Source organism: Pteronotus mesoamericanus, unplaced genomic scaffold, assembly GCF_021234165.1.
Source record: "Pteronotus mesoamericanus isolate MK-2021 breed Mesoamerican mustached bat unplaced genomic scaffold, CSHL_Meso_final contig_2, whole genome shotgun sequence".
In the NCBI taxonomy this organism is placed as follows: domain Eukaryota; kingdom Metazoa; phylum Chordata; class Mammalia; order Chiroptera; family Mormoopidae; genus Pteronotus; species Pteronotus mesoamericanus.
In genome coordinates this window covers 31,551,557-31,578,338 of record NW_026555084.1, presented here as the reverse complement: position 1 = coordinate 31,578,338, position 26,782 = coordinate 31,551,557, and the positions used below count along the sequence as shown (strand labels likewise).

General features: G+C 44.7%; 1 protein-coding gene across 6 annotated transcripts in view; it reads left to right on the top strand.

The window, feature by feature from the left end:
• Nucleotides 1–26,782, top strand: part of TRRAP (transformation/transcription domain associated protein) — a 121,837-nt gene that overhangs the window by 51,561 nt on the left and 43,494 nt on the right. For 3 of the 6 annotated variants that reach the window (XM_054568517.1, XM_054568518.1, XM_054568516.1), the window contains exons 28-47: nt 1,081–1,177; nt 2,491–2,612; nt 2,950–3,120; nt 6,916–6,984; nt 9,352–9,405; nt 9,535–9,555; nt 11,200–11,319; nt 11,523–11,642; nt 12,234–12,398; nt 12,493–12,674; nt 12,892–13,090; nt 13,620–13,748; nt 16,346–16,612; nt 17,935–18,141; nt 18,877–19,035; nt 19,127–19,261; nt 20,560–20,670; nt 21,899–22,045; nt 23,737–23,950; nt 24,470–24,595. In XM_054568517.1, coding sequence (XP_054424492.1) covers nt 1,081–1,177; nt 2,491–2,612; nt 2,950–3,120; nt 6,916–6,984; nt 9,352–9,405; nt 9,535–9,555; nt 11,200–11,319; nt 11,523–11,642; nt 12,234–12,398; nt 12,493–12,674; nt 12,892–13,090; nt 13,620–13,748; nt 16,346–16,612; nt 17,935–18,141; nt 18,877–19,035; nt 19,127–19,261; nt 20,560–20,670; nt 21,899–22,045; nt 23,737–23,950; nt 24,470–24,595 — 2,815 coding nt within the window. The remainder of the gene's footprint in view (nt 1–1,080; nt 1,178–2,490; nt 2,613–2,949; nt 3,121–6,915; nt 6,985–9,351; nt 9,406–9,534; nt 9,556–11,199; nt 11,320–11,522; nt 11,643–12,233; nt 12,399–12,492; nt 12,675–12,891; nt 13,091–13,619; nt 13,749–16,345; nt 16,613–17,934; nt 18,142–18,876; nt 19,036–19,126; nt 19,262–20,559; nt 20,671–21,898; nt 22,046–23,736; nt 23,951–24,469; nt 24,596–26,782) is intronic. The other 3 variants (XM_054568521.1, XM_054568520.1, XM_054568519.1) reach the window with 1 other exon arrangement.

Sequence of the window (26,782 nt, the reverse complement as noted above, 5' to 3'; positions counted from 1 at the left end):
CCTTGTATAAGAATCATCGCTTCTAAGATTTGACTGAGGGTCCAACAGAACCACTGAAGTTGGAGGATGGCTTCTCTGGTGGTTCTAGAGGCAGATTCATTTTAACCTGCATGGAAAATTCCTCACTAAGCTTCAGACCAGATCCTGGTAGTGTTGGATGATAAATCTTGGGGGGCGGAACTAGTTTTCTAAGTGTAAACCAGTGTGCTAGCTGCAGCAAGACACGTGAGGATCTTTAGAAAAAGAGAGACTCTCAAGTCCTCTCTCTGGTGATTCAGCGTCAGTGGATATGGAGTAGGTCTGGGACTCTACGTTCTGAAAGCTTCCCTGGGAACTCTGGTGTATGGCCATGCTGGGAGCTCTGGCTTTATAGCGTAGCCACCTAGATGGGGGTGTAGACGACCCTGGCTGCGCATGTGCTCTCACATGCCTCTGCTATGCGAGGGGGGAGGGGCAGTTCCCAGCCAAGGGGAACAGGGTGGCGGCTTGGAGTTCTTTTCACTCCTTACCCTTTTCTGCTGTTCTGAATTTTTTACTAGGTGGGAATTGTTAAGGGAAAAATGGTATCTGTACCATTTTTTGAGGATGTAAATAAAATGGGGCAATAATAAAGCATAGAGACATCGCCACTGGACCCTGAGTTATAGTATTCCTGGAGACTTTGACCTTCCTCCTTTATGCTTTTCCGTACTTGGAAAAAACCCCATGAGCACTCAGGTATTTGGATTGTAGCATATATATTTGCTGAGCACTGGCCCAGTTCTGAGCGAGGAGGAGAACGTATCTGCCATCATGGAACTTGCAGTTAGATGAAGTGATTCTCTGTGTAAAGAAAAAACATTATGGTATCAGGGGGTGAGCAAGTATGTAAGGACTTATTTCACTAATGAGGTTGACTGAGTTTGTGTAGAATAAGGAAGCTTAGTCACATTTTCATACATTCTTTGGGATTTGAGTTCCATTTGTCAGTTGTTAACAGGGTTGTGGGGAGTGTGGAAGATTGCTGTGTTCTTTTACTTGCAAGTTTAATCTGTCTTTATAGCAAGAGCGGGCTAAATTAAGTCGCTTTACTCTTTGCAGCTCTTGAACTTGTGTGAGGCTGAAGATTCAGCTCTGACAAAGCTGCCCTGTTACAAAAGCCTCCCATCACTCGTGCCGTTGCGAATTGCAGCCCTGAGTAAGTTGTTATCAATCTGAAACGAGTTGCTGGGGACAAAAGCGAAAAGGGACAGAGGCCTTTTTTTGTTGTCTTAATTTTTTTGGCTCTTTATGTTTTTAAGGTTGGATTAAACATTATGGTTGTATATTTGTTGAACTAGATAATGAGATGTCAATAGTTTATATAGATTGTTAGTATTTATTTTTTAAACTATTGTAGACTGTGGATTTTACTCTGTACTAAACTCTTTGTAGTTCTCTTATGAATCTACTATTCTGGTTTAAGAGAGTTGTCATATCATTCCGATAGCCATTTTTATCCAACTCAGAGCATATAGTAAGATGTACAACAATATAGACTTTGTAACGACTCAAACATTTGAGAATCCTGCTGTCTCTAGGCTTTCGTGAACATCAGTGATTAGTGTTTAGCACAGGAATTGTGCTAAGTTTAGGAAGAGATACTAGATCACTACTCACCTTTGTACTTAGAAACAGTCATTTCCCTTTTTTTTGGTAAATAAATACCCAATACAAATTATTTTATTTCACTTTATTACATTTATGATATTTATACCCTTAATAAAATACTGTCAAACTCCTTGAATTAGCGGCAGAGGAGATGAGAGACAGAGACTGCAGCACCCGAGCCTGAGGATGGGGCTACGGTGTTCAAGACACAGCCCACCGGAGTGGGGCGGGGGGGTGCGGGTGCAGAGCCAGGGGTGTTTGCCAGCTTCTCGCTTATTCTGATGGGGTTTCTTTCTTTTGGGGTGCCCCTCATACATTCCTATTAGCAAATGTGGGCATTCCTTTCACCAGAATGTTATCTCTTAACTAACATAGGATGGAAGTATATCCACTTTTCTAAGAACGTTTGTATTTTCAAAGCCTTAACCTCCCGAGTTGGGAGGAGGCTTCCCGATTGGACATGAGTATTGGAGGGAAGCCGGGCTGTGAGTGGTGTGTCCTTTCATCTCCAGAGTGCCAGGCTGTGCCCGCTGCACGCCTTCAGCATGTGCCCGCCCGTAGGGCAGCCGTGTTCACCTTGTGTGCAGGTGCCTTGGGGCCAGTAGCGTCAGTGGGGGACCCTCTTTGCTCCCTCTTCAGCCTTCCTTCCTCCTGTCTGAACAGTGTAAGATTGATCGTGGCTGCTGACTTCACTCATAGATAAAGTGAGTAGATCATGTGTTCTTTAGTCTTTCTTGAGGTCAGATAGTAGGAAAGAGTTTTAGTGATGCGTATTTTTTTGTTGGTAAGAGTTTTTCGACAAGGAAATTGTGCGTGTATTTTTCAGGTTAATAATGAGATTGTATATTTCTCTCCTTAAAGATGCGCTTGCTGCCTGCAATTACCTCCCTCAGTCCAGGGAGAAGATCATTGCTGCACTCTTCAAAGCACTGAACTCCACGAATAGTGAGCTCCAGGAGGCTGGAGAGGCCTGTATGAGAAAGGTGAGGGGTGTGTGTGTGCACAAGATGGGCAGGGGGGAGAGAGAAACTCTGCCTCAGGAGCTCTGTTTCCCTTGTCTGAAAATCTGCCTGGGGTTATTAATGTACAGTGATTGTAATAATGTCTCTACCTGGTCCATAGTCATACTGAACCTTTAAAAATATTAAACAGTAATGACTAGTTTTCTTCTTGTCATATAAATTTCTGGAATGTTTATGTTTAATATTCCATTTTCCCAAGAAAGACAAAAACTTGCTGCTAGAGTCACATAACAGTTCTGTTCTATCACAAAGTATGTTCTGTTGTCTGTTTTTGTTTATAACCTCTCCTTTAAAATAGTTTTTAGAAGGTGCTACCATAGAAGTAGATCAAATCCATACACATATGCGACCTTTGTTGATGATGCTGGGGGATTATCGAAGCTTGACACTGAATGTTGTGAATCGTCTGACGTCAGTTACCAGACTCTTTCCAAACTCCTTCAATGATAAATTTTGTGATCAGATGATGGTAAGCTAAATACATGTAAATGTACTTTATGATAAACGTGAAAAATTTGAATTTTTAAATATAAGTAACATATGAGGTCTGTCCAGAAGGTATCCAGACATGCAATATGAATAATAGAGACATTTATTGAAGAAGATACAAGAAACATTATACATAGGAAGGTGATGTCTCATAGTTCTCCCAGTTGCCATCAGCTGCCCCATTGTATTTTCCTGAATCTCATTCACAGTCTGAAATCTTTCCTTTCAAACGTGATGTTAGTTTTGGAAAAACCCAGAAATCATAGGGTGCGAAATGTGGGTATAGGGGAGCTGAGTCACCTGGGTGATTTGATATTTCACCAAAGAACTCTGCATGAGCCGTGGGGCGTGAGCAGGTGTGTTGTGGTGATGAGGCTGCCGATCACCGGTTGCCCATGGCTGTGGCCTTCTGAATCATCCAAACAGTTACCATGGAGAAATGTTCAAGCTTAACGCAAAATTTGATGCAGATTCATTGCTCTACTCGTTTAGTCATTTTGAATGCAATGGCCACACAGTACACGTGCTCACTCAACTGCATCTGCTGCCCCCACTGGCCATTACAGTGACGTCCACTGCCCATGGCTGCCAGGTTACATTGATGTTGAGCAAACTTCTCATTAAATTAATAATGGTTGGGTTTTTTGGGGACAGACCTTGTATTTACATGGTTTAAAATTCAAAGCGTATAGAAGGGTATACTGTAATAAGTCCCCCTCCCACCCCGTCCTCAGGCTCTGCACCCCCTTTCTGGAGACACCCAGTGTTAACAGTGTCCTGTGTGTTTTTCTAGAGGCATTTTATGTTTGTAATGGGACACGTGTGTATTCTTTTGTTTCCCGCAAGAGGAAGCATAATACACACATGGTTCTTACTTTTCCTCTTACTACGCCACCATTTCATATCAGAACATAAAGTGCTTATTCACTCTGTATATTGATGACATAATACTTGATTATGTGGACACACCCTCAGTTATTTCACCATTCCTCCATTGTTGGCCACCTAGGTTGTTTCCAGTCTTCTGCCATTGCATACCAATGGTACAGTGAAAAACTTGTATGAACTTTAGAAGTCCTTTGCGTTTTTAGAATTACCAAGGAAATAATCATGCAAATAAAATCTGGGTTAAAAAGATTTTATTTATTTATTTTTTAGAGAGAGGAGAGGGAGGTAGAAAGAAAAGGAGAGAAACATTGATGCAAGAAACTTCAGTTGGTTGTCTCTTGTACACACCTCGATTGGGGACTGATCATGTTTTTTTAGTGATGCAACCCAGGCATGTACCCTGACTGGGAGTCGAATTGGTGACCTTTTGCTTTGTGGGATGATGCCCAACCAACTGAGCTACACAGGTCTGGGCTGTTTGGTAATGTTTAAATTGGATGTATAGACAGATGAAGGAGGCTCAGCTATTAACTTTCTTACACATTTGACTTTGCTTCTGGCAAATAGACACTTATAAATGATTTAACATATGATTTCATAGAATGTTACTACAAATCTGCATGTATTTTTCTTGAGTAGCCTTTGGCCACTTAGATATTTTAAAACATTAGAGGTGGGTTTTTGTTTTTTTTGTTTTGTTTTGTTTTGTTTTGATACACTTTTTCCTCAGCTGTAAACAGGAGTGAGCAGATAGATTGCTATGTTTAGCTAGATATGCTAGTTTCTTTATATCTGTGGACACCTTAAAAATGAACAATGACCCAAACACCTAACTGGGAGTTGATAGTATTATGGTTGGTCCTTAAAATCTTATGTTCTACTAGAAGAGTGTAATTGGGAAGCAGTATTTTGTGCAAGTGAATTTTCCAAATTGAAAGTCTCCTTCCCTTTCAGATTCCAAACATATGCAATACATATATATACCTATGAATTTATACCCATTCATAAGTGTCATCGATTTATACATTCACAAATGTCATTCAAGTAAGGGACATTAATCACTTCCTCCTCAGAGCACAAGTACATGCGTTTTCTTACATAATGTTATAATCACTGGTGCTTTCACAGGTGAGAGCGGTGCATGTCCTCTCAGTGTCCTCATGTTACATTTGTCTCCTCCCTCTGGCAGCAGTCATTCCTTCCGGTCTTTGCATGCCTGCCTGAAGCACCTTGGGGTTGTTTTTTGTTTGTTTGTTTGTTTTGCGTTTTTTTGTGTTTTTTACCCCAGCCTAAACCCTCAGATTTGCTGAGAGCTGTGAATTCCTTCGATAAAAGTTGTCAGCCAGATCTTTTTAAAACAGTGTGGTGAGAACTGCTTTATAGCCTGTGGTTTCTAAGGCCAGGAGACCTTTTCCCTAAAATAAAGTTACATGAATTTGGGGTTTTTTTCCTTCTCTGGCAGTATAGGTGCTTCCTGAGTGGTTGAAAATCCTTTAAAGCAGGGAGAGTTGAGGTACTGGATGAAGAATGATCGACGCTACTGTTTGTTCCACTATCCCCACCTGGCACCATTTCACCCGCATCTGACCTGGGCCCCATTGATGTGTTTTGTGTTTGTGCTGCGGGACTGCCACAAACTTTTTTATAAATAGCTATTCTAATAAGATAGGTTTTATGAATATATATTATGGTGATTTCCTTCAAGGAATTTTACTGGTAAACCACAGTTAGCTTAGTGTACTTAGTTTCTTGAAGATATGTATTGTTTTAGTGTTTCTCAGTGTATGTTTCTTGGAACACTGGCCCTGCAAGATGCGGGCTTTCCATGAAAAACCTGCATTGGCTAAGTTTGGGAAACACAGCTTACTGTATTCTTCTTGAAGTTTATACAGAAGGCTCACAGAAAAGTATTGAGATGTAGTTAAACCATCTGTCCCCAAGCCTGTTGTACCATGAAGTCCAGGTTACACAACCTGATGCCTGTGCGGTGTCAGTGCTTTCAAGGGCACGTTTGGTCAGTGTAGGGTAAGGAAGATACTTCTGTTACTTGGACGTTCTTGTGGTTTTAGCTGTAGGCTGAGTGCCTGTCTGCCTGGTTTTCCTGGTCACCATGGGTGGGATGGGTGGGACCCGGACTGCCACACGCTTGTCAGGCCGCAGTCTCTTCGTGCTCGGGCTCTCTCCTGTCACTCTGGCAGCAGAACAGAGTCTGCAGCTGGTGATTGCCGCCCTTTTGCACAGACCGGAATCGCCACCCACCTGCCCGCGCCTGCACGGCCTCTGACACGACAGGTGCCGTGCTCAGCGCGTCCCTGGCCCCCAGAGCCCGCCCTTCTCCTTTCTTCCGCTGCAGGCGGGGCCTCGGCCTCTCCGCTTCCGCTCTGCTTCCTCTCCACGGCTGCGCTCCTCCCTCGGGCTCCGCCCCGCTGCTGAGGCGGGCTCCTGTCACTCTGTCGCCTGCCTGCCCCTGTGGGCTTTACTCGACTTCCCCGCCTCAGCCTCAGCGCTGTGAGGACAGTGGGCTTCCTTCACTTCTCGACCCCACCCGGGCCTTGGTGCCGGTGTGTCACAGCCCTCAGTGAAGGGACGGCTGCGACGCCAAGCACTGGCCTCGGGCGAGGGCAGTAGCGATGGCAGTAGCGCTCAGCAGTGAGCGCCCTGGATTGGAACGGTGCGGTTTCGGGGCATTTTCAGAAACAAATGCCAGTTCCTCTCATTGCTGGTTGGAATGTTGGGCTATTTCATTAACAGAAACACTGCCGTTCTCACGTTAAATTGGATGGAAATGAACGATTACGAATGTGTTTTTACCTAAAAGCATTTTGGAATTGAAATGCTCCTGTTGTGAGGAAGAAATGTCTAAGGACTTTTTTTTTCTTTTCACCAGCAACATCTGCGAAAGTGGATGGAAGTGGTGGTCCTCACCCATAAAGGGGGCCAGAGGAGCGACGGAAACGTGAGTGACTTGTTTGTTTCTGGGAGGGGCCACCCTGCCGGGCACTGCCATTATCAGCGCTTTCAGTTAAAGTGCTGGTCAGAATCTAGTTTGCCAAGGCTATGGGCCATTTAAGTTGTTAAACATATTTTATTAGCATTACCTTTTTTAAAATTTCTCAATTGTTAAGTTTTTTTTGTTTCTTCAAACTCTCACTTTAATATGACTTTTTTTTGTTGAAAATTCTGGGAAGCTTGAAATGTTAGTATTTTAGTTTTGCTAGTTTTCTTTAAAGTGTATCAAGTGTATTTTCTAGACTGTTCTGGCAGCTGCTGTTTGCACGGTGGTGACTTCCCAGCTGTTCTCCGTCGCTTTCCATCATCATCACCTCATAAGTCAAGTAGCGATTTTAGGAGAATGTAACAAAGAATTACATAAAAATAAAAGAATTTATGTTTTCTAGGCCTACATTTCTGTCCCAATTGTTTGCCAAAAGTCAAATGGCCAGTACTTCAAAACACACTTTCATGGTTTTGAGGGAAAGCCACTTTAAACCTTTTTGAGTATTCGATAATGGTCATTAAAGATTTTGTCTCAAAAATAAATGGTTCTTGCTGTTTTGACTTAATTGTACTTGTATATGTTACTGTCCTTTTAAAATATTTTTTAAGTTGATGCGTGTCCTGTCAGTGAGGTGGTGTTTTCCTAAGTTCCCGTGTCGCCAGGTGCCATTGTGTCCTGATGAGGGACTCCTGTAGCTCTTCTGAGGCATAATCAACGTGGCTTTTGTCCTCCTGTGCCTATTTGTTGGATGCTGTGTTTCATCCCAACCTGATTTTTTTAATTTTGGCTTTATTATGCTTTGTTTTGACCATTCTCTGTCAAGTGTTTTATTTATGTAAAGTCTTGTTTCTTGCTGCTTCTAAAGAGCAAACCCTAAGCAAAACTAAACCAGGATTTTTAACTTTTTTAGGATTGATATACCATCCGTGACCTCTTTGAAGGTTTGTTATTTATACAAACAGGAAAAAGTCAGGGATTCTTTATGGGGAGAGCAGAGTGTATTTTAAAAGCCTAAGATCTTGGGAGTAGGTGCAAGTGCTTCTGTGCTTTTCCTTCCCATCTTTCATCCCATAGGTATTATTGCTCTAAATTTTATATTTGTTTTTACAGTAAGCTGTTAATTACCTGAAACACATAGCAATTTCAGAATAAACATTTAAAAACCTCATGAGTAGATGAATGGCTTCCGTTAGATCAAAAAGACTCCTTAAACTTCTATGTCAAGTTATTCGGAAGGGTTGGGGGTGGGGGCAGTTGCATAGGGGATGGAGCGGTGGGTACTGGGAAGACCTGGAGCTCCTGCTGACTGAAACATGTTGGTTGTCGCATGAGTGTATTCCTCGAGCAGCTTGGGAACTCTGGGCTGCGTGAGGGAGGCTGCAGGTCTGAACCCAGGACATGGGTGGGGTCCGCAGGCAGCATGGCCATGGCTCCATTGCCTCCGTCCAGGGCCAAGCCTTGCCTTGCTGCTCCTGGGCTCTGGTCAGTTCGCATGCATACCGTCCAGGATTGGGAGTGGGTCTCAGAGAGCAGTTTGTTCCCAGTTGTTAAATCCCCCAAATAATACTACTACATTGAGAAACTACTGCGGACATGTGAAATAGTTGACTAAAAATAAACAAAAGCCGCTTTGTAATGTTGGGCAACCCCGAAGATCAGAGATTTGTACATCATCATGTTGAGGAAGGCTTGCCTATTTAGCATTGAACTTACAGGGCAGAATTCATGACCACCTGTTATGCCATATCTCCTCCCACCCCAAGCACACACACACATCCCAACACACGCACATACTCCGAACAGGCACACTCAGGCCGGCTTTACTTGACAAGATTGCTCAGGTACCCAGTCACTTCTGAGCGCTGGGGCCTCTCAGACATGCCTAATTGATGGGGCTTAAGCCCCCTGGTACTCTTTTGACTTTTGCTGGAATAGGGGTTTTTAAAAGTGGTTTAGCACTTCACAAAAAACTTGAAGTATTCACTTTAAACAAAAGTTATTTAAGTATATTTGCCTACAACAAGGTTTTGCAGTTTCTCCCCTAGACAAGAATTTCAAAATTTCCGTCTTTTAAAATTTGATGTATGGAAGGAATACACTCCATTCGACACTATCAGCGGGGCTATACTTGACAGCTAAAGGGTGGAAGGTGCTTTTTCTTTCTTTTTTTGTTGCTGTTGAGCATTTATTAATTATTGTGTGCTTTCTGATAATTGTCTTTACTGTCTTGTTTACTCCAATAACCCTTACTGTGTATGAGTATATGGGAATTTTTTATGTAAATAACATAAATAGAAAAAAGATGATTTTCCTCCCCATCCTCAGGAAAGCATTTCAGAGTGCGGGAGATGTTCCTTGTCTCCATTCTGTCAGTTTGAGGTGAGAACAACCTATTAAAAGTCAGTTTATGACTTGCAATGTGAAGAACAGTTTATATTTTCTTTTCTTTTCTTTTCTTTTTACCTTTCTGTTGCCTTTTTTCATGCTGTAATTTTTGTTTTGGTTCAGCCTGCCATGGAAGGGGTAGAGGTGAGAATTTTCAGTGGAGGCGCAGGAGGGGGTCGTGGTCGTACCTGGTTTTGCTGTGACTTGTGGTTCTGTGGTCGACGGAGTGCGTTGTGCCTTTGAGTGCAGTGAGCCGTATCGTCTGTCTGTGGCGGAGTTGTATTAGTATCATTGCTGTGAACTGTCCGGGTGCCACGCATGTTTTCTTTTAGGATGTTTGAAACAAGATTTTAAGTTCTTTGGTTTTCTACATGTCAGAAGTGCAGTATCTCAACATTTAAGATTTCACTGGATTTTTCTATCATAGTTCATATGAACTCACACATCTAGCAACTTTGGAGAGGAAACTCCACAGAGAATATATTACGCCTGCCAGGAATCTGGGGGAATTAGATAGTTTTACTGACGGGCTGCCTTGAATCTTAGAGCCTCACTGCTGCCCTGCACCAAGTCCCCTGCATCTCGTTCACGCACAGCACCCTGATGTGGTCACAACACTGTGACTTCAACCGTCAAACTCTGAGGTTTCCCTCCTCTGTAAAATGGGGACGATAATATGTCATTTTTGTCTTCTGGTGTTTTTGTGAAGACCAAAAGAAGTGATTTTTGTGGCAGTGCTTTGAAAACAAAAAACCATGATACAAAAGTACCATTATTAGAATGGTAATTTAATTTCAAGATAGAACTTACTCTGCCCAGAGGCTTGAAAATGCTGTAGACGAGAACTCTATAGAGATGGCATGGAGGTGACAGTGAGCTGATTTTTCTCATTTCTTACCCATCTCATTGTTTTGCCTTTTGGTTTAAAGAAGTTTTTTGAGACGTATCTCAAATGCTGCTGGGTCGCGGTCCCTCGTGACTGTCGTTTATCATCCCCATTTTACTGTGCTGAGCGTAGTGGGCGTCCTGCTGCACACCGTCCAGGGCGGTGCATCAGGAAGTCTTCCTGTCCCTGTGGTCATGGGGACTTCCCTTGAATTGCAGACACAACACTAGGGGGACTGAAACTGAGAACAGGACGTTGGAATTACACTCAGCAATTGGCCACTGCGCTATTAGCACATTTGAAAAGTGCAAAATTCGTGGTTCACACTTTTCAATATGATTAAATAAAGAAGTTGTCCGATTTATTTTTAGGCCTGGTTCACAAATAATTAGTATCCGTGGTCACTCATTTATTTACATTGATATTTCCAAGGGAAATATTTGAGTATTTTTTGAGAATTTTGTGCTAAGTTTTGAGGGCAAAATAAGTCTTTGCCTTCAGAGCTTAGCACATTGGGAAGACCCCATGACGTCACAGAAAACTGAGGGAACCCTACCACTCTCACGATCACACCCTCCCTTGTGAGGGGCCCGCCTAGGCAGCCCGTCAGGGCACTTCAGCACTGGCCAGTACGTGAGGGGACAAGACACAGCAGTCACATCCGGTGCACACAGTCCACTCCCCTCTCCTCGAGGTGAAACCTGAGGCCGGGGAGCTAGGTTCCCTGGGCCACAGCTATAATGTGGGGTTGGTGAGTTGTGCTTTTTACACGTTAACCCTTTGCTTCTGGTGGCTAGCCTTGCGAATGCAGCTAGACTGTAGTAAGGTCTGTAGTGATGTGGATATCTCTGGCTGGTGATATTAATTGGCCTACTTTATAATTTTTGGTTTTTTTTCATTAGGAAATGAAAATTTGTTCGGCAATCATAAACCTTTTTCATCTGATCCCAGCTGCACCTCAGACTCTGGTCAAACCTTTGTTGGAGGTCGTGATGAAAACAGAACGGGCCATGTTGATTGAGGTAACAGTTGAGCTCAGGATCAATGCTGAGTCTTCTTCCATCTGTTGCTTGTAATATTTTCACTTTGTTATGTTTTAGATGGATTAATCTAACGGTATAAAGATATTAGATATTAATATGTGCTTATGATTGTTAGCACATAAACAGTTACAAGGGTGAGAAATATACACTCCGCCCACGTGTTTTCACTGTGCGTTTCCTAGGCCGGCAGTCCCTTCAGAGAGCCTTTGATCAAGTTCCTGACCCGGCACCCCTCCCAGACAGTGGAGCTGTTCATGATGGAGGCGACGCTGAACGACCCTCAGTGGAGCCGGATGTTTATGGTACGAGGGCGAGGAGCTTGGGGTTGGGTGTCCCTGCAGATCTGTATCAGTCAGTGAGACTGGAAATCTGAAGTTCACATCTCAGCAGTCTGTGTCAGGCTTTCTTTTTTTCTAATATACAGAGTCCGGCACAAACAGCACCCCCTTTTTATTACAAAATCATAAGCGTGTAATTCTGTAACATAACAGTATCATGCGCAAAGCACACCATATAACATTTTAGGTGAAATGTCCAAATTAGAACTATAAGTTATTATGCCCATACTATTACCCTACCAACCACACTCAAGCAGGCCTTACTTCCGCAGGACCCTGTATTTAAAGATGAGAAACATTGTTGTACATTCAAGTCCAGGAATATCTCTCTAGATTTTGGTGGTGGTAACGAATGAAGGAGCTGCTAGTATTATCATAATCATAATCATAAAATATGGTTACTGGTTAAAAAGCATTTTTAAAGAAGAGTGTTCACCATGTTTTTCTTTTTTTAGCCCTCTTAGATTTAGAACGAAAGAACCTTAGAGTTTATATCATCTAAGCCTTTTGTGATTTCTTTTTTTATTAGCTTAAAACGGCTTGTTTTGTTTTTAGAGTTTCTTGAAGCACAAAGATGCCAGACCTCTGCGAGACGTGCTGGCCGCTAACCCCAACAGGTTCATCACTCTGCTGGTGCCTGGCGGCGCTCAGGCTGCTGTGCGCCCCGGCTCGCCCAGCACCAGCACCATGCGCCTGGACCTTCAGTTTCAGGCCATCAAGGTAGCGTCCCTTTGTTAGACACCTGAACTCTTAAGAGCTTAATTGAGACACAGTGAGAACCCTTCCAGTTCCCTAATTATCTCTTCTTTGACAGATCATAAGTATTATAGTTAAAAACAATGACTCCTGGCTGGCCAATCAGCATTCTCTGGTGAACCAGCTGAAACGTGTGTGGATCAGTGAGAACTTTCAAGAAAGGCACCGGAAGGAGAACATGGCTGCCACAAACTGGAAGGAGCCCAAGCTGCTGGCCTACTGTCTGCTGAATTATTGCAAGTGGGTACACCTCTCGGGTTTTATATCAAGTGACCCGTTTCATCCAATACGCAGTCTTTTCTAATTTGAGTATAGCTGCGGTTCATTGGATGTGTGCAGTCACATTTGGTGTAGAGAATGGGCTATAACCTAGCTGTTTATTACCTCTGGCTTGTCTAATTTTACATAGTTGTGAAAATTGCCACAATGTAACCTGTTTTCTTATTTGACCCTTCAGAAGGAATTATGGAGATATAGAGTTGCTGTTCCAGCTGCTCCGAGCCTTTACTGGTCGTTTTCTCTGCAACATGACATTCTTAAAAGAATATATGGAAGAAGAGATTCCCAAAAATTATAGCATCGCTCAGAAACGTGCCCTGTTTTTCTACTTTGTGGATTTCAGTGACCCCAACTTCGGAGATGAATTGAAAGCCAAGGTCAGTCCCACTGTTAAACAGTAGAAGCCGTGGGTGTTCGAGCCAGTTTTCTAGGGAACCAGGGACACTGCTCAGCTCTGCGCTCCCTGTGTTGACACTTGAGTGGCAACCTGGATGGTTTAGGAGGAAAATGCCACTGTTGAGAAGTACAGGCCGGTCCAGCAGAGACCCAATGTTGAGAAGTAGTTGTTAGTTTCCTCCTTTGTACTTTTTAAAGATTGAATTTATTGGGGTGACATGGGTTAATACAATTATATAGGTTTCAGGTGTGGTTTCTTGTTTTTAGAAAAATCACTTGTTTGAAGTAAGGAGAGTAAACCAAGCTGATGTCTCCTTTTTTCCTCAAGTTTTTAACCTGCCTTTCCAGTGAAAAGTCATTTGAGTAAAAGTCAGGATCATCAGTTGGACCCTCGGTTGAGTTCCGACTTTCGGGGTTACAGTGTGACCAAATGGTGGGCCTGCCCACCTTGTTAGAGAAATGCAGAGCATGGCTCTGTCCTCCTCCTTCATGACTGCGCTTTTTTTGTAGGTCCTGCAGCATATCTTGAATCCTGCCTTCTTATACAGCTTCGAGAAGGGGGAAGGGGAGCAGCTCCTGGGCCCTCCCAACCCAGAAGGCGACAACCCAGAGAGCATCACCAGCGTGTTTATAACCAAGGTGGCTGGCTGGCCCGCAGGGGCTGGACGACACTGGGTCGTGTGTGTGTTGGGGGGGTTCACTGGAATAGGCTTAATTTCCTAAGGCTTTTATTTTTCATGATGGCATTAGTTTGTAGCAAAGCATGATACAGTAGTCTCCCTTATTCATGGTGGGATAAGTTCCAAGACCCTTAGTGGGTGCCTGAAACCACAGGTAGTACTGAACCCTGTACTATGTTTTTTCCTGTACATACATACCTGTGGTAAAGTTTAATTTATAAATCAGGCACAGTAAGAGATTAACAATAATAGGATAGTTACCACATTACACTGTAATAAAAATTATGTGAATGTGGTCTGTCTCTCAAAACAGCTTCTTATGCTGAGCTTGCCCTTCTGTTCTTGACGATGTGAGGTGATCCAGTGCCAGGCCTTCTCCTGGGTCTGTGTAATTGCTGTTGCTCCCTGCAGTAGGTGGCCTGGTGTCATGCATTTCAGAGGCCTTCCTGCTGAAGTCTTTGTATAGGCTCAGTGCTTTCTGGCACAACACATTTTCTGATCATGGTTTTCACCCACAAATTTAATGCCTTTTCCATCTTAAATATCTACTTACTATGCACATGAAGTGCAATAGCAGAACTAGCACGAATTTCTTTTTCCTTCTTCACACTTTCACAGATAAAAGCCTTGTTCTTTCCAGAAGATCTTGGCAGCCTCTCAAACTTCTCAGCATACTTTTTTTCCTTTTCCTTATGAAGTTGAGAATTTTACCTTTTCACTTAAAGGAAGCATTTCATGGCTTCTCCTTGGCGTATCCGAATGCCAGCTTCTCCACCCTTCAACTTGAGGACATTATTAAGTAAAACAAGGGTTACTTGAACACGGCGCTGCAGCGCCCCAGCAGCCCGTCTGATAACCGAGACGGCTGCTGGGTGAAACGAGCAGGGAGCTTGTACAGTGGGGCCGGGGCGATTCACGTCCTGGGTGGGGTGCAGTGGGATGGCGAGAGACTTCACCATGCTTCTCAGGGTGGCACGCAGTTTAAATTTATGAATAATTTCTGGAATTTTCCATCTAATACTTCGGACTGTGGTGGACTGTAGGTACCTGAAACTGGGGAAAATGAGGCCATAGGTGGAGGGCAGACGCTACTGTTAAGTTCTTAATAGTGAATTTTTAAAGGCAGCCTCACTTTGGAATGAATTAACTTTTCTAAATAATAGATTCCAGTGAGATGATTATCTCAATGAAAATTCAGATATCAGAGTGTTTTGTAAACACCCCTGTTGCTGGTCCGTAGGGTTCTGATACTCTTTTCACCTTTAGCTTTGTAAAGGAAGCTACGGAACACTGGCGAGAGGGTTAGACCAGCCGCTGGGCCGCCGGGCCCCTGCCACTCGCTTCATGAAACGCCTTTGTGGCGGGGCGGTGTCTGAGCCTGGCTTAGGGTGTAAGGTCTGTGCATTTTCATAGTGGCGTTTCCAGTTTGCACTACAGGGTTTTTTTTTTTTTTTAACGTAATGTTTCTTTGGGAAGGGCCTGCTTTGTGTTTTTCCCAAAGCCTACAGGTTGGACTGTTGAACTGCGCAGGCTGGTGGGCTTGTTGGGGCGCAGCCGGCGCTTCAGGGCCGCAGCACTGCGTTACGCTGCCGCTCCCTGGAAGCTGGCAGTTTTCTTACCCCATTCGCTGTCTTTTCTGTTTGGGTGTCCAAACAGACTAGACTGTTGTTCCCATTGGCAGGTTACTGGTCCTCATGTAGTCATCGTCCCTTCTGCAGTGTTGACCCTGCTTCCACTCTTCTAAGGGAATGAGAGTTGAGCCCGAGGAATTGTTTTTGGTTTCCATCGCTGACTTGGCACAGTGAGGAGTTGGGATTTTGAATGTCGGATGAGGCTAAATGGCAGTGGCTGGCTGGGGCCCCAGGGAGGAGCCGCAGCGAATCCAGGGGAAGCGGGACTTAGGGGCTAGAGGGACCCTGATGAAGACACCATTGTGATGGAAGGTTTCAGCCTTTCAGGTGTCTTGGCAGACCAAGTAGTTAGCATACTTAAGATGCAGTTTAATACTTGATTTAATAGAGACATACAGAATATTTCTCAAGGAGTGTACATTTTTTTCTTATATCCATGAAACACATAAAAGTCTGATACTTGATTACATAGAAAACCAGAACAGTTTTCTTAAAAATCAAGATTCTTTTTTTCTTCAGATAACATTATATCTGATCCTAACACTTAAAAATAGGGACTGGATAATTAATAGTTGACCAGGAAAAAAAATCTCAACTACTTGGAATTTAGAAACTCAGGCCTAAGTCACCTTGTATCAAAGAGGAAGTCCTCCTTTTCCATATCAAGCCACTTTACCCACTGTATTCTGACTCTAAGCCCACCCTTTTTCTCTGCAGTGTTGAAATAAATTCAGTGAATTTCTACCATGTGTATTAAAGGAAACTTGATAAGACATTATTGGGTCCCTTACTATAAAAATTATGTAATTCTGTAGATGGGGTGTGTGCGTGCGTGCTTTTTTTAAGGTTTAAACTTGTATGACTCCTTGTACATAGAATAGTTCAAAACCAGGGATGAGTTCCTTCCTGCTTGCCTTTCCTGCAGGTCCTGGACCCAGAGAAGCAGGCAGACATGCTGGACTCCCTGAGGATTTACCTCCTGCAGTATGCCACGCTGCTGGTGGAGCACGCCCCCCACCACATCCACGACAACAACAAGAACCGCAACAGCAAGCTGCGCCGCCTAATGACCTTCGCCTGGCCCTGCCTGCTATCCAAGGCCTGCGTTGACCCAGCTTGCAAATACAGTGGACACTTACTGCTGGCGCACATTATTGCCAAATTTGCAATACATAAGAAAATTGTCCTTCAGGTACTTTGCAAGGCTCCTCCTGTCTGCCCAACAGTCACAAGCACTTCCACAACGAGTACATGCTTTTCTGGTACCACTGCGACCTCTCCTTTTCTGCTGCCTTTTCCCGATGCTGTTCAGTAACGCTGTGTCCGCCATCTCATACATGTTGTGAAACCTCCCATGACTATATCCACTCTCCCCTTTCTCCCCAGTCACTGCCCTGCTCACGTTCCTCTGCAGCCTTGCTTTTGAAATAACGAAGTGTCTCCTTTGTCCACCTCACACTCCTCTACCCATTGCATCCTGGACTTCCAGTTCTTGGTTCCATGGGAAATGTTTTGGTCAAGGGTCCCAGCCACTCCTTTGCTGTAGTCAGTGGGTACTCGTGAACTCGCACCTTATCAGCCCTCTGCCGTGCTGGTGATCCTGAGCGCATCTTCCCCGAGTCCCTCAGTGGCTTGGCTTTGACATCAGATAGCCCTGGGTTTGAGGGGTTTCTTCCACTCCGGAGTCCGTGGCCCTGAGTGGGCTGGTTACTGTCTCTGTGTAAGAATTCAATGTAATGACAGGCCCCAGTACTCAGCGTGTCTTCCCATTAAGTATTTGGTGAGTAATTGCTCTTGCCCTATTCTGTGAGGTCGATCTTTGTTTCCCTCTGACCACGCCCCCTTGTGAATGTCTGTGGTATCAAACCCCAGGCCCTGAAAAGCCAGTGGCCTCTCAGACATCACCTGCCATAGGCAGTTGGGCTTTAGAAACAGTCTTTGTCACTGGCACTCCTCTCCCCAGTCGTTTGGGCTGCAGACCTGAGGGCCACCTGCGACACCAGGTCAGCGCCTGGGCAGGTCCTGTTGATTTCCAGCTCCCTTTCTGCCCCTCCACCCTCAGGACCATTGGGCGGTCTTTGTGTCCCCTGAGCTTTACGTATGTAATCACCTCATTGCTCACATGAACTATTGTAGGGTTACCTCTGATCGTGGCCCCTTTCGCTCCACTTTCCCTCCTGTGGCCAGAGTGAAATGGTTTGTATACCTTGGCTGACTTCCCCTAACTTAAGCGAAACATTGGCATCAGCAAGGAGCTGGGTCTCCTTCATCTTGGTATACTCCACCCTGGCCAGGCATGGGCACATAATAGGTGCTCAGTAAATATTAGAATGAATGTATTCATTGATCAGAATTAATGAAGGAGAAAGCAGCTGTGTTTTTTTGCCAGTAAGAAAGCCCTGAGGAATTCTGGGAAAATTGTTTTTGCAAAAAATAAGCCTTTGTTTTAAGAGATTGTTTTTATTCTGTTTCTAAAACCTTCATTCTTAGCTAAGAATTTCTCTCCTGTCTTAGGTTTTTCACAGTCTTCTCAAGGCCCATGCAATGGAAGCTCGAGCAATTGTCAGACAAGCGATGGCCATTTTGACTCCAGCAGTGCCAGCCCGAATGGAGGACGGGCACCAGATGCTGACCCACTGGACGAAGAAGATCATCGTGGAGGAGGGGCACACCGTTCCTCAGCTGGTGCATATTTTGCATTTGATTGTGCAGCATTTCAAGGTACATAGGAAAGTACTGTAGGTTGATGTGTGATGCGATTTTAGGAAGTTGCTTTGAATTTTGGCCTATTTTTCAGTTTCTGCAGTAATAGGGGATTATTCATCTTTTAGTCAGGCATTTTAGGTCCATTGGTGGGGGCGAAGAGGGTGTGTGGCTTTCTCAACCTGGAAATTGCTATAGTTTAGGGAATGTGTTGGGTCTGTTCTTTCTGTTTACACTGCACATTTCTTGTAAATATTCAGGGAACAGTAGATACAAATGAATTGTTACTTTGGGAGGAGTCATTATTAACTCCAAATTTTGGTAATTTGCCTTAAAAACTTGTTCTTCTTGCTGGCATCTCCTCTTTATAGCCATTGCCTACTTTGTTGGGTTTACGTAAATTCAACAAATGTAAATATTGTAAATATGTAAGTATTCCTTGTGGATTTTGGGTAGAGGAGAACAGAATTAGTGGTATCAAGTTGAAAGCTGTACAGCCAGCTGCATTAGAATTGGGAATTGGCTTCTTGGCGTGGTTATACTATTATGGCAGCAAGGATGAAGTTTGGTATGCGTGACTAGACTTGTCTACCTAAAGAGAACTCAAGTGTTTCAGTGTTTTCAAAAGATGATAGTAAAACACCGAAGTAAATACACTGTTGTATTGGGACTCTACCGGGGCCGGAGGCAGGTTGTGTGCGTATATGCTGGGGTCACAGTGTCCCCGACGTGACATAAGCCCCATGCCCACAGGTGTACTACCCCGTGCGGCACCACTTGGTACAGCACATGGTCAGTGCCATGCAGAGGTTGGGCTTCACACCCAGTGTCACCATCGAGCAGAGAAGGCTGGCTGTGGACCTGTCGGAAGTTGTCATCAAGTGGGAACTGCAGAGGATCAAGGACCAGCAGGTAGAGATGTTAGCTCTCTCCTGTCATCCCTGATTGCGTTTGTTTTGCTGCTTTGTAGAAATCAGTAAAGTCAAATGTTTTTATTTTTTAGCCGGATTCAGATATGGACCCAAATTCCAGTGGAGAAGGAGTCAACTCTGTCTCATCTTCCATTAAAAGAGGCCTGTCGGTGGATTCCGCCCAGGAAGTGAAACGCTTCAGGACGGCCACGGGAGCGATCAGTGCAGTAAGATCATGTGCACACGCTGTGTGTGCTTCCTTTTCTAGGCTCTGTGCGTCCTGTGGGAGTTTGTTCCCTTACCTAACAAACTTTGAATGTGGCCTGTGTCCAGCGCAGGGCAGACGCAGATGGGGAAAGGCTGCACTCAACACAGAGAAACGCAGTGACATGTACTCTCTCAAGGTGTTTCCCAAGTTACCAGACACCTTTTCCTTTGTGCCACTTAATACCATTAGAGTGCTGATGATAGGATTAATTACTTAGAGAAAGGCATGAGGAGAAACTCTTTGGGGCAAGAAGATTGAGATCACGTGCTCATGGTGTGTTCAGTTTTCAAAACGATAGCGTGTCCCATTTTGTTTAGAGGGCAGCTGGTGCCACAGGAGACTTGGGGGTGCGCCCTCTGCCTCCCACCCCTCCGATCCTCCAGATACGTGGTCCCTGTGTTCACTCATGCTGAAATTAGAGACCTGGGGCCATCTGCAGTCTATTTCCTTCTCTCCACACATCTGGTCAAGAGCAGGTCCTGGCAGCCCAGCCTCAAATACCCACCCTCTTCTCTCAGTTTGGCTCCCACCATCGTGGTGCAGGCACGGCCTCGCCGTCTCGCCTCTTGGCCCTGGGATTCCTGAAACCGCCTCCCAGGACCCTCCCCCCTCATTCCTTCCGCTGTATGTGTTACACTTGTCACAGAGCAGAGTACCAAAAAACTCTCTTTCCCAAGTTTAAGCCAGGGGAAGCTGAGTGATGGGCATGTGGGGTCTCTGTACTGTCTTTGCAGCTGCTTGTGAATATTATAGTTACTTCAAATAAAAACTTAAAAAGTGAAGATAGACTGTCTTTCTCCTCAGCAAGCCTTCCCCTTGACCCCGGCCTCCAGAGCCCACGTGACCTGGCGCTCTGATGGCATCTCTGCCCTGCGCCTGCTCACGCTGCTCCAGCCACCCAGCCCGCCGCCCCACTCCAGAAGCGCCCAGTTCGGTGCTCTCTTAGGGCTTGTGCACTGTGCCAGCACCTCTTGCTGGCGCGGTTCCCTCTTCCCGAGGCTGGCTGTGTCTCAATCTGAGAGCCACCCTGATAACATCTTTTCGCTTCCTGGACCACGTGCCCTTCCAGTGTTCAGCACACGACCCATCACTTTCTTTGTGGCTATTTTGTTTATTAGTTGTCTTGGGGATACCATGCCCGCTTCTGGTGTCCCCAGTGCTCAGAATGGCACCCTCTTCCTACACCCCTCACACCCCCCGCCTGTAGTCTGCCGCACCCTGGAGTGCATGCTCAGAAGGCGCTTGCTGCCCTTGCAGGTGTTTGGGAGGAGCCAGTCGCTGCCTGGAGCGGACTCCCTTCTGGCCAAGCCCATTGACAAGCAGCACACGGACACCGTGGTGAACTTCCTCATCCGGGTGGCTTGCCAGGTGTGGCTTCTGAATGTCGTTGTATGTTAGGGATTCTTCAGGACGAAGACTATTTGGTCAACTCTAGAATGTTATCTGTGACAGTTTAGTCAAAACAGGAAGGTCTGATAGCCAGTCCTGTCACTTTCATACTGAGTTTCCTTGGTTTCAAGGACATGCTGATAATTCTGAAATCTGCCTCGTTTTAAAATTCATATTATTTTTAAGAAACACCTTTTTATTTTAGCGCGATGATACCGTGGTGTATCTTATAGTTAATGGAATCACAGTGTTGGTGAAACGTGGTTGTTCAGTGATCTTGGGCAAATTATTTAACTTCCAGGCTACATAGCTCACGAAGGTGTTCGGATGGTCCAGCACAGCATTCAGTAATGTAAATGCTTTTACAACTTGATACTTATCATTCATATCAATATATGTTTTTATAGCATTACTGGGAATTTCTAAAGCTTTTCATTTTTATAATTCATAAAACATTGTAAATGAAATTTTCCTAAGTAGTTTTTTAAAATTTGGGAATCTTAAGTTTTTATAATTACTTAAAAAAAAATAGAAGTGTGTCTTGCAATAGAATTGAGGCTTTTCAGGTACTGAAGAGAACTGACTAAATCAGTGATTTTCAACCTTTCTCATCTAATGGCACACATAAATTAATTATTAAAATTCTGTGGCACACCAAAAAAGATATTTTTTGCCGATCTGACCAAAAAAAGTAGTTATAATTTTGATTTATTCACACTGCATGGCTATGGTTGTGGCTGTTCTTTTTTTCCTTTTTTTTTTTCCTTGGACAATCTAAGGGAAAAGGGGTCAGTGCCCCTGACTAAAGAGTCAGGTATCGCATGTTTTAAACATTCTTGCAGTGCACTGGTTGAAAAATCTCTGTACTAAACTACTCAGCCACCACCTCTTTGCCTGCTGCAGTGAATAGCCTAGGATGCCAAGAAGAGGGGAACAGGGATCCTCTTCTCAGGGAGCCTCTTAACACCAAGCAGTCAGTCACACAAATGACTGCAAATCACCACTGACCCACTGCAGGGGAGGGCCCGGTGCGGGTAGGTCCCCTGAAGCAGAGAGGGCTGAGCTGAGTCAGCTGGGAGAGGAGGTGGCTGTGAGAGAGCGGGGAGGCAGGGGCGTGGGCGTGGGCGTTGGGGCATGGGCGAGGAGCAGGGTCACAGGAATGAATGACAACTTGTGTGCAGTGAAATTGAGTTGAGCGAATTTCCAGGTTAACGACAACACCAACACTGCTGGGTCCCCTGGGGAGGTGCTGTCTCGCCGGTGTGTGACCCTTCTGAAGACCGCCTTGCGCCCGGACATGTGGTCCAAGTCCGAGCTCAAGCTGCAGTGGTTCGACAAGCTGCTGATGAGTGTGGTAGGTGTGGGGGTCTGTTGCTGCTGCCTGGGCTTGGGGCTGGGCTGCAGAACTCTGAATTTTCCATTCCTGTGGCCAGTCATAACCTCTTCCACTTTCTCTACTGGCCACTGTTCACCTTAACAATAAAATAGCCAGATATTTTTACCAGCAAAATGGGAGTGGCAGAGGAATTCTAAGCTATAGCAAAACACCACAGGGCAAGTCAGCAAGCAAGGAGAGGAACGTTACCTTCTAGAGGAAAAGCAGGAAGGTGGGAGGGTTGTTTGGAACAGAAGCCCTTTGGTGGGATGGAGGAAATGGAGAGTTCAGGGCGGTGACGGTTTCTCGTGGGCCAAGGTGCTGGGCAGGGAGAGGGCCCTTCCTGCTGGAGTAAACAGGCAGCGTGAGTTCCCCGGTTGAGGTCTGTTACCGCAGTTTTCCCCGTTGGGGTCTATAATTCACTGAGTGGTAGTGCCCAAGAGCTTAGCCTTCTTGCCTTTTTAAGGTTCATACTGCTAATGAGGAGGAAAGTTCACTTCCTGAAGGTGGTTTTAAAACCTCAGCTCTCATAGCACCAAGTACAGTTAATTTTGGAAATAGGATACTCTTCTTGCCTTTCAAAGTCTCATTTTTTTGGCATACTGCCTGGCTTGAAATAAACATTTTTAGTTAATTTATGCAACAGACTGTAAAATAAACTTGAATTTTTAAAGTAGGTGGACATAGAATTTGTTATTGAGCACTGTATTGTCAGGTAACAAAGAAATAACCATAATGCTGACTATTTGGTGGATTTTGGTTTGTTTTGTTTTTATAAAAACCTCGATTCTGTAACTATCTGGGGGTTGCAGACCTGTTGGAAGCTTTTGTTACATTGCCTTGCAGAGGCTGCTGTTGCTGCTTAGGTGTTCTGTGCTATGAACACCTTAGAATCGTATGCCTCAGTCTCCGGCTCATGCTTTGGTTCCAGCCTGATAAATAACTTCTAGGTTGTTTCAGTTTCTTTCCTTTTTTTCTCTCTGGAAGGTCAGATTTCTTTCCTATCACGTACAATCACAGTTAAATCAAGCGCAGCTGTAGCGGGCAGCTTCTGTCTGCAAGCAAGCTAACGTTTTCTAACACAATGCGCCATGCCCGCGGTGACGTCTCACTTTTTCCCATAGTCGGTGAGCTTTTACCTCTCAACCCAGTGCACACAGTGTGCGCGGGAACTGCAGAAGCAAAGTTTCACAAAGCGTTACTTCACTACAAACCATGGGCTCTGTTTTTTATTTTACTGTTCTTTTAAAAAAAATTCTAACATCATCTCTTAATTGATTTTATACAGAATTTCACTGATTCTTCCGTTTGGAAGAATATTTATATTTAACTAAAAAGGTGGGAGGAGACAAGCAAAATGCATTGCAGTAGTTTCCTTATTAGACCAGAGTTTACTGATTTTCAAAATTTTAACACTTAACGTTATTTTTCATGAGCTTTTAAAAAAGGTTTGATTAAATATTTAAAGCAAATTTTATTAAAAGAAACATGAAATCCTACTTTATTAATAAAATGTGGTCACATGTTTTTATATGTGTTGTGTTTATTCTTTAGTGGGTTTTTACCTCATTTCTAAATACTTAGCACAAGGTTTTAAATTTTGGTTGACTGCAATTCTCTGTACTAGAGTATTTATTTCATCTGTGTGCGACCTGTGTTCTCCATTCCAGGAGCAGCCTAACCAGGTGAACTATGGGAATATTTGCACAGGATTGGAGGTGCTGAGCTTCTTGCTAACGGTTCTCCAGTCTCCAGCCATCCTCAGTAGTTTTAAACCCCTGCAGCGCGGGATCGCTGCCTGTATGACGTGCGGAAACACCAAGGTCTTACGGGCAGTCCACAGCCTGCTCTCGCGCCTGATGAGCATTTTCCCGACAGAGCCAAGTATGTGACCTTTGCTGTCAGTGCCTTCTTTCCGAGTAGATGGATGGGTACAGAGCTTGTGACTGGAGAGTGCTCATCCACTAGTTACTATGTGGAGCATTTTGCTATCTCACTTCTCTTCATTCTTTCAACCTTTAAAAAAAAATTTACATAAGAACTTAACAGTAGTAGTTATTGCGTTCTGTTTTTTGTCTGCTTTGGAAATGCAGTTCTTCATCAACTGAGCGTTACTGTTTCCTTAAGGCATCAGAGGGGGAGTTAGGTGAAAGTATTTTGTCAGATGTTGCACAGGTGACAAGATAAATATGGTAAGTGTATGTAGCCTGAGTTCAGGTGAGATGAAAGGTTGCCAGTCAGCTTTGTAAAGCAGGAACCCGCCCAGAGGTGGCGCTGGTGGGGGAGGAGTGCTTGTGCCAGTTGCCGCAGGCCCTGTAATGACTGGTGGGCAGCCTGCAGTGTGAAGGCCTGGGCAGCCGGAGAACACGAGCCACGGAGCCCAGGTTCTCGCCTCTGTTTCAGGTACCTCCAGCGTGGCCTCCAAGTACGAAGAGTTGGAATGCCTCTATGCAGCCGTGGGGAAGGTCATCTATGAAGGACTCACCAACTACGAGAAGGCCACCAGCGCGAACCCCTCCCAGCTCTTCGGTGAGTGTGAGCCGCCTTGGTTTTCCTGGCCCCAGTTCAGTCTGGCTTTGCTCTGTCTGCGTCCCCGGACGAGCTTTCCCGAGGAGGGAAGGCGACTCAGGCTGTCTGCGGGGGCTCTGAGCTGAGGTGTTGCGAGAGGTGCCTGCGTGGCGCCTCGTGTATCCAAGGCCTCGGTCCCTTGTGGTCTTTTAAGGAAATTATCACCTGAGGCTGTGTTTATTGATTCTAGAGAGAGAGAGAAAAACATCGACCGGTTGCCTCCCATATGTGCCCCAGCCAGGGATCAGACCTGTAACCCGGATGTGTGCCCTGACCGGGGCTCGGACCCATAACCTTTTGGTGCACGGGACAATGTTCCAACCATCTGAGCCACCTGGCCAGGGCAGATCCCCTGTGGTCTTTGAGGTGAACAGCCCCCTCTCCGCCTAACACCAGTGCTTCCCAGTTTCTTCCACCTCATCCTTAGATTTAGGATTTGGTTGCAAGGGGAATTGTCTGGTATTGCATGGGCACTCCTGACTCTGTTTTACACCAAGCACAGAGATGTTGCCAAAGCTGTGTACAAACATGTAGAATCACTGCCTTTCATGATGTGTTCACCTGTTAGCAAGCCACTCACCAGCCAAGAACTCATCCTCATCTACTTAGTGAGGCTCCGGCTGCTCCAGGTGAAACAAAAGTTGTTTCTTGGGTAACCAGGGCACCTGCGGGACTTGGGACTCCAGGAAGTCAAATGCTTAGGCACTCACTATGCTTTTTGCTAAACTCACACGTATGAGTAGGATTAGATCTTGGGCTAGCAATTCTGAAAAGATGTTTTTCTCCCTTATTACATATTCGTTGTATAAAACTTTGAAAATACGAATGAAGGAAAGTTAAATAAAAGTTTCCTGTCAGCCCCTGTACTCATTTAGCATTTTAGGGTGCATGTCTTTTTTCTATACATACGTACAGAAAACCCATATTATGCAAACAGGTGTGCCTACATTTGTAAGCTGAATACATTATTATTATTTTTTAAAATATTTATTTAGTTTTAGAGAAAGGGAGGAAGAAAGAGAGGGAGAACCCAGGCATGTGCCCTGACTGGGAATTGAACTGGCGACTGTTTGGTTTGCAGGCCAGCGCTAAATCCACTGAGCCACACCAGGTCGGGTGAATACATTATTTTTTAATGAGTTTCTTGCTCTCCAAACTCTTTCCTAGTTGCTACATAAAATTCAGAAGTTTGATAAATTTAGTTAAAATGGTATCCCTTGCTGTTCATGCTTATTGTCTATTCTGGAACCAGGTAACTTGGACAGTGAGGAATGCTTTTGTAATGTTTTATAAGGTGAGTTCAGACAGTAGATCCCACTTTGCATCCTGGCTCCCGTTGCAGGGCAGCCTGAACATCTTGTTCATTCTTCAGAGGGCTCTCTCCGTCGGCCCCGCTGCCCTGCCTTGCGGGGTGACAGCAGGCCGGGGCTGCCTCGGGTAAGTGGGCTTGTCGAGGTGGCCGCTCTGCTGGGCTTAGGGCGCCGTGACTGAGGACTGCCCAGTGGAGGCGAGCATGGCAGCCGGGAGTGGCCGGGACACGCTCCCTGTGTTCGTCATTGTCACCCTCTAGTGTCATGATTACCTGTTGTAGGCTCAGATTGGTCATACGTTTACTGCTGTACCGAGAGCCAGCCTTTTACCAGAGCAAGTCTAAAATTGGCCAAATCTGGGTTGATTGCACCTGGAAATGGCAAATCAGTACCCTTTTATTCTTCTATGGTGTGAGCCATGAATACAAAATTGAAATTTAATATGTACGTCAGGGTCAAGCTGTTCATAAAATTGCCAATTATGAAAAATACAGTTTTTTCTTATACTCAGGATTCGTCTTCTGATGCTAGTTGTGCAGTTTTTCAGAATTTGGTGCAAATTTAATTTTAAAACATTTGTCATACCGAGATAGTCTAGATCAAAAAATATCCCTCCTCCCCACCCCCAAACATATCATGGGGCAAAAAATTATGCTTAGGGTGGTTTGCCATTCATAACATAAAGACAAAATACAGAACCGAAGAAAAGAGTTTCTAGTGAAGCATAGAAATCAGGTTTTCTGCCTGAAGATGTTGCTCATAAACATACATAATGCCTCAAAATGTAGTCTGTACTGTGTAAAAACTTAATGTTGACATTTGAGAGTAATCAATACAT